This window comes from Saccopteryx leptura, chromosome 4, assembly GCF_036850995.1.
Source record: "Saccopteryx leptura isolate mSacLep1 chromosome 4, mSacLep1_pri_phased_curated, whole genome shotgun sequence".
In the NCBI taxonomy this organism is placed as follows: domain Eukaryota; kingdom Metazoa; phylum Chordata; class Mammalia; order Chiroptera; family Emballonuridae; genus Saccopteryx; species Saccopteryx leptura.
In genome coordinates, this window is record NC_089506.1 from 198,944,117 (window position 1) to 198,951,515 (window position 7,399).

General features: G+C 49.4%; 1 protein-coding gene across 1 annotated transcript; it reads left to right on the forward strand.

The window, feature by feature from the left end:
* Nucleotides 1–236: 236 nt before the first annotated feature.
* ITPRIPL2 (ITPRIP like 2) lies at nt 237–7,055 on the forward strand. The gene has a single exon (XM_066382527.1). The coding sequence runs from the start codon at nt 755–757 to the stop codon at nt 2,351–2,353; it is 1,599 nt and encodes a 532-aa protein (XP_066238624.1). The 5' UTR covers nt 237–754; the 3' UTR covers nt 2,354–7,055.
* Nucleotides 7,056–7,399: the final 344 nt, after the last annotated feature.

Consider the following 7,399-nt stretch of genomic DNA (forward strand, 5'->3'; position numbering starts at 1 on the left):
TGCCGGGGTGGAGGAGGGACAGTCTCGGTGCGAGCCCCCCTTTTTTTTTAACTTCCCAGTATAACTTCATGTAAGCACAACTCCAGAAGTTCCCTGGACCAGGCCACCGCCCCGGAATCAGGGCCTTCTCGGTTCTGCCTTAGGGGAGGGAGAAGGGGGTTGGCTCGCAGACCAGTTCCAAGCGCGTCCTGAAGTCCCTCCCGCCGTCCCGCGTCGCTTTAAGGCGGAGGCCCGGGAGGGGGCCGACCCCGCCCGCCCGCACGGCTCCAGACTTCGGCATTTCCTCCCTGCTGGCGCGGCCTCGCCTACCCTCGGAAGAGGAAACTCCCGGGGCCCAAGTAACGGGAAAGAGCGCAGAGGAGAGTGGCGGGGGAGCCCGGTGTCAGGAGGGCCGCTCGGGTAGGAGGCGAGCCGGGCCGGGCCAGAGGCTGGCTGTGGGCAGCGCGCCAGGGCGCCGGATCGGGAGGGCCGCCGGACCGGACGCGGCGCGCAGCCAGCGCAGGGCGCGGCCAGGAGCCTGGGAGCGCAGAGCGGGCCTCAGCTGGAAAGAGAACTTGAGCTGGGAGAGGAGGCCAAGCTGGAGGGCGGCTTCCCCCGGCTCTGCGAGGGGGGAGCCGCCGCGGAGGCGAAGGAGACCCCGGTAGCTGCCGCGGAGGCAAAGGAGACCGGGACAGCGGTGCTGCTAGGGCGCTGCGCGCATGCTGGGCCGGGGACGCCCCCTGGGCTCGCGCCCTGGGCTGCCCCCGCGCCTGGAATGTCGGTGCACTACACCCTCAACCTGCGCGTCTTCTGGCCCCTGGTGACCGGCCTGTGCACTGCCTTCGTGTGCCTCTACCATGTCCTGCGAGGGAGTGGGGGCGCCCGGGCCGACCCCCCTGACGGCGCGGACGGCGGCTTCCCGCTGCTCAAGGTGTCTGTTCTGCTCCTCCTCGGCTACATCCTTTTACGCTGTCGCCACGCTGTCCGCCAGCGCTTCCTGCCCGGCTCTCCCCGCCTGGGGGGCCACTCTGCTTTTTCTCCAAGACACTTCCAAGAGCCGAGCCTCAGCATCTTGCTGGAGAGTTACTACGAGCACGAGGTACGCCTGTCGCCGCACGTGCTGGGCCACAGCAAGGCACACGTGAGCCGGATTGTGGGCGAGCTGGTGCGGGCTGGACGCACCCGGGGGTCCCCAGGCCCCATTCCCGGGGGCACACTGGCTTTGGCCTTCCGCGGTGACTTCATCCAGGTGGGCAGCGCCTACGAGCAGCATAAAATCCGCCGGCCCGACGCCTTCGACGTGCTGGTACCGTTGCGCCTGCCGCCGCTGGTGGCGCTGGAGCCGCGGAGCCTGGGTGCCCAGCCTGACTTGGCTCCAGCCTTTAATGGCTGCTTCGTGTGCGCACTCAAGGCGCCGCCGGGGATCTCCGGGGGTCACTGGCTCCGGAACTGCAAACCCTTCGCGGACGGCTTCTGTGTGGACATGTGTGGGCGGCGCCATCTCTCGGCTACCCTGGTGCTTCGCTGGTTCCAGTCGCATCTGCAGCGCTCTCTGGCCACTGTGCGCTACAGCCTGGAAGGGCGCTGTCGGGTAAGCCTGACCCCGGGCGGCCTGGAGCAGCCTCCCACCCTGCACATCCTGCCCTGCCGCACCGATTACGGCTGCTGCCGTCTTTCCATGGCGGTGCGTCTCATTCCCGCAGTCCATTTGGGCGACGGCGTCTTCCTCGTGTCTCCACCACCGCCATCCTCGCCCTTTGGGCCTCTGTCAGATCTCCCGGCTGGCCTGCGGGCGGATGCACTATGGGGCGTGAACACAGCCCGCCAGGAGCAGAAGCTGTTGGGTTGGCTGCAGGAACGGGCACCTCCAGGTGCCTGCTACCTCAAGTGCCTGCAGTTGCTTAAAGCCGTGCGAGACCTGGGCGCCCATGGGCTGGACCCCACTGCCGCCACCCAGTGGGGACGCATCCTGTCCTCATACGTGCTAAAGACAGCACTGCTGGCGGTGCTGCTGCGCGAGAGGGCCCCTGAGCAAGGCTGGGATGAGGCGCACCTGGTCAAGCGCTTGGAACAGTTAGTGCGGTTTCTTAGGGACTGCCTGCTGCGACGCCAGACACTCTTCCACTGCATCCTGGGCCCTGGCGGGGCAGCAGCCGAAGTGGGCCCACTTCCCAAGGTACTGCGTGAAGCCACCCCAGTCGACCTCCTGGCTGCTTTCAATGGTCACACCCGGGAACTCGCGGCCTCACGGTTATTGTCCACCTGGCGAAGGCTGCCCCAGCTACTCCGGGCATATGGGGGTCCTCGCTACCTTGCCAGGTGCCCCACATCCCGGAATCAGCGCACCCAGGGGTTCCCTAAAGATGACCCGTAAATCCTGACGGTGTTCCTACCTGGCCTAATGCTCCTAAAACCTCTCCTACCAGCCAGGGGTGAAGATGGCAATGAAGCCAGTTCAACTCCAGGAAGATGAGCTGCAGAATGTATTGGAAAATTCAGAGAATGACATTTTGTGGTTTAAATGCCACCCTTAGGTCCACAATCCAGTATAGTGAACAGTATCTTCTTCACACCCACCAGGGTGTCCTAGGAAGGCTCTGGAAAGACATCCAAAAGCAGCAGCTCAGAGTTGGTCCAAATGTTGGTTTGTGTGGAATGATTCTGTAGAAGGATCCGTGGATTTTAGGGAAGTCCAGTGAAGGAAGCAAGAACTAGCAGCAGGGAAAGTTCCCTCTATTGGTTTTTGAGACACAGATCTCCTTGGCTCTCAAATTTAAAGAAGTTAGTATTTTTTGGCATAACTACTTGCTAGGTCCTGGGTTCCTAATTCTCTCTTAAAAAAATATGAATATCTACAACTGGAATTGAAGTTCTATTCTAGGGGCTACTGTTCTGAGGACCATAGCTTCCACTCTTCAAGTTAATATTAATGTATTTTTAAGTGGTGCAATCACGGGTGTTTGATGGGATTGTGAAGAAGTAAGTCACAGGTTGAGAGGCAGTCAAGAGTTGGTTGAGAAACTTCCAGAGCAAATAGCACTTTATTTTGATCAGTTCCTTTGTTTTGTGGTAATTGCTAGTGCCAAGTGTTGCATCTGCAAAGAGAGGCTAGCTTGCATTTACTATTAAGAAGTTGCAGCCTTGAAAAGCAGGCTCGCCCTACATCCCTCCAGGCACACGCCAGGATATGTACCAGTTAACACCCATTCATTGATCGCACACTGTGAGCCAGGCACAGTGCAAAGAACATCAAAGTGCATGTTTAAGACAGCTCTGGAGAGGGCAGAAAACATGTTGGGTCTCAAGAAAGATGTATTTTAGTCTTTGTCTCTAAAGGTGTCTCACTGGGACGTGCTGCTGGCTGGAGACAGAAACCTTTTTGTTTTAAGGCTTTTAAGCAGACCCCGCGTGAGATTTCTTTCTGAGTTGAAAGAGATAAGGAAGAGGAAGTGCCTACTGCAGGAGTCTGAGCATTGAGACTGCCTGTCATGTAGTTAGCACTCTCGGTGCTCAGTAATGGTTAGTGGTTGGAAAGTTGGTCTCCCATTGCCCAAGCTGCCTTTAAGAAGTCCTCCGGCGACTTCGAGGAGTGGTTGATTCAGCATAGGTCTTGCAAAGCATTTCACTTATGTGTAGTTCAGTATCTTGGGCTCTGTTCTTGAAGATCAGTGACTCCCTGATCAGTCAGCAGAGGACAAATACAGTAGAGGAGGCAAGAAGAGATGGGCAGAGACGAAGCGAGATAGCCTTTGTCAGCAGTCAGCTCTTTTAGTCTTTGGACAGAAATATCACCAGGTTGGATGTGTTTTGCAGCCAGGATTCAGAGCCCATTCTGAAATCCCTTGTCCTCCCTAATGTCTAACAGCCCACAATTCCTAGTTTAGAATGGTCCATCATATGCTTGCCTAATAGAAACTGCAGCCAGTCCCAGTGTTATACTTTGAGATTTTTCTTTCTCTTTTTTTAAACAAAGACATATACTCCCTTAGACTTTTAGAGGTAAAACTTGGAAGACAGAAGTAACCACCTGAATAGGGCCATTGTTTAATTTTTGAATTATTTTGAGGAAATTCTTTTAAACTTTCTTTCGGGGACCTAATCGGCCACTGCAGGAAGTCATTGTGAATAAAAAATTTATAGGAAAACCTCATCAGAACTGCAGAGACTTCTTCTATCGTTTGCAACCTTAGACCGTAAGAGAACAGTTGCAAATGTTGTGCTTTCTCTTTGAGGTTGTTTTGGGGAGAGTTCCCCTTAATACCACAAAAGGTCATTCCTAGCTTTTGAGGTCAGTGTTAGCTTACAAGGTACTACATAAGGGAAGGAATCAGTCTACTAACTCCCTGCAAAGATATAAACTGCATAGTGTTTTAAAAAAATCACTCATTAAAGTAAATGCTAATAGGAATTAGATCTTATAATGCTTCTATAGTCAGCTACAATGTCCCCTGTAGTCAGTAAGTCTACTGGAGCAGGGGACAGCAGCAAGGCGCTTGGAGCTATTATAAAGCTATAAAAGCTGAATTTTCCAAAGATTTTTAGCTGAGTTAATAGATTCCTTTTTACAATAGTGTTCTGAAGTTTTAAATCTGCTAACATACTGTTCTTGTAGGTTTTTATTATTATTTTTTTCTTCAGGTTTTTCATAATTACCCAAAACCTCACCCATCTTCAAGATTTTAAAATGTTATTATTTTTTTAAATTAATGGGACATTGTTGTTTGTGAATTTTTAAATATTAATGTTTTATTTAAATGCCATGCTGAGCAATTATTCTCTGTATATGGTAACCAAAACTGAAGAGTTTTCTGATCAATTTTGATCAATGTTTAGTAATCTCAAACATGTACTGTGTACAAATGAAATAATATGGCACATTAGCCAGGAATGATGGTTGCCCAGGGCACTTAAATTAAGCTCAGTTCTGTATTTTATTAGGGCTTCGTCATGACCTTGATCAGAAAAGTGCACATTTTTGGTGTATACTTGGTACTGGAGATTGATATTTGCAAATATTTTTATATAGGAAAGCTCAGAATTGCTCATGTTTAAAAAGGGGGGTGGGGTTAATTGTCCAGCCAGTGCCCAAAGGAAGTGTTTGGGGAAAATGACTCAGCCATTTTGCCACGAGGCACCCTTCTGGAACGACCATGTGTTGGGAGTCTTGCCGGAATGCTCCTGGGCTGAGAGTAGGAGGTGGAGGTTTTTTGCAAAATGTAACTGAAGTGAAAGAAGGGAGAATGCGAGGGAACCAAGAAAAACCGGAAGGACTCAGGAAGGAGGACTTAAGATGGAAGTGAAAGGAAGGGGAGATGGGGTGGAAATCATATGAGGGTGGGAGAGAGGTTTGGGTTAAGAAACACATTTTTAGGTATGTGCTATTTCAAAATCAGGGGTCGCAAACTCAGCAGCCTGCAGAAGCAAAGTCGAGAGGGGTGGGTGGGCAGTGGGGAATGCCTGTCTTAAGGGGACAGCCATTATTTTGCTCCATACAGGGAAACGGGGTACAGAGGGACCGGAAATCGGGATTTTTTTTTAAGTGAAACGCTTGACTTTTAAACAATTTTAAAACATGTTCAAAACACCACGTGGGTCAAACAAAACATTTGGTTGAGCCTGCGGGCTACCGGTTTACGACCCCTGCCTGCACTTAACCTTCCCACTATGTATGTATAAGGTTGTATTTATTGTTATGGATATGATGTTATACATAGTTGGGGGAGTGATAGTTGAGTCTTTATTTCTCAGAGCTAAGCTTTATTGTAGAAACAAACCAAAAAAATTAACACGGCTACAGATAACACTTCACTCAGAATTCCCAGAAGGACCCTCTACCCTGGAGCTGTTTTTTGCAGTCAGATCCTCCTGCAAACCACTGGGGACCAGTTCCTGGCATTTCCTTCCTGGTGAGTCTGGGCTGAACTCCTAGGCTATGTCAGAGTTTAAAGATGAGTCATCGGCAAGGATTGAAGAATAACTTGTTTCTTTATTATTTGCATTGTATTTTTATTTTAAAATTATTATTATTTTATTATTTTATTTTATTTTATTATTTTATTTTATTAGTAATGTCCTTATCTGTGTCTTAGCAATGAGAATTGGTGACCTTGGAACACCAGAAAAAGCAGTGCTGGGTCTTTAGGCCAAGCTTCTTAGGCTTGTTACCATTCCAGTAGCCAAGAACACTGTTCTGACAAGATGCGTTTATCCCTTTCTGACTCAGCGGCTCCCGCCAAAATTAAGAGCCTAGTGTTCTGAAGCAATTAACCCAACAGCTTCCAAAGCATCTCTTTTATCCTCTTGAAGTAAGTCACTTTTTCTGTAAAATGTGGCTTTGACCTTGATGCCAAAGACTTAACTTATCCCCACCCACAAAGAGGAAGGTTATTACCTCCCTCCCCAGTAGTGGAAAAAATGAATCTCTAACATTTCCAGTGTCCCTTGAGCGGGAAAGAAGTTCAGTGTTTTCATGTGGCACTTGTTAATTTTTTAAAAATTGCATGCTTGTTACTTAGACACGACTGTTTATTTTTTTCATACCTCCATGGCACGTGATTTGGTGGGGATAAAGCAAGTATAAATGGGGAGCAAGTAAAGATATATGTGATCATCTTTAGAGAGAGAATAGACGACAGTATGTGTCTAAATTATATATAATCTGGTTTTTGATGTTATCAGATATTCAGGAATATTTTTAGCACCTTTTGTTTTAAACAAAAATGTGCCTTGATTCAGTCACTTGACTTTAAAACATTCCTCTTAATTTTTAATGTGATTTTTGATGTGTGTTCTGACCTCAAACTGTGTACATATTATGATGCAGTATGTCAGCTACAGTCATAGCATATGTTTTGTTCCAATAACAGAGACCAAAGACTTAATCAGATATGATTCAGCTGCTACAGTTGTGTGATTAAAAGGCGTTTTAATCACCAAATTACCATGGCCCAGATAACCGAGGCCTGCCATTTGTTTTCTATTTCAGGGGGGAGTAAATTTGCACTTTTAATCATCTGGGTCATTGGGGGACCTTGTTCTTTTATACTTTGCTTTGCTAATAAAGGAACTTATAAAAACCTCTGGACTGGACATTAGATTTGGGGAGGGGTCTCATCTTCCTGGCTGACGATTCCTTATGGAAGCCTCACCTGACCCCGGCGCCTGGGTGTATGGGAGTCATCCCCCATGCAGCAAGCTGGGGTCACTGCACAGAATTGGCTCGGTACACAGGTGGGAAAAGATGCCAGTTCAGAGCTTTGTAGGCATACGGCCTGGGGGCCTATCTTCAGGTCTTCTTTTTCCTTGCCTAGACCCTTCTGCCTATGCCCCTCTGCTGCCCCCCTGCCCCCCCCCCCATTCCTGCTCCCACACACACTCCTAAATGTAATTCAAGTCTTGGCCTGTGGCTAATTTATATCTC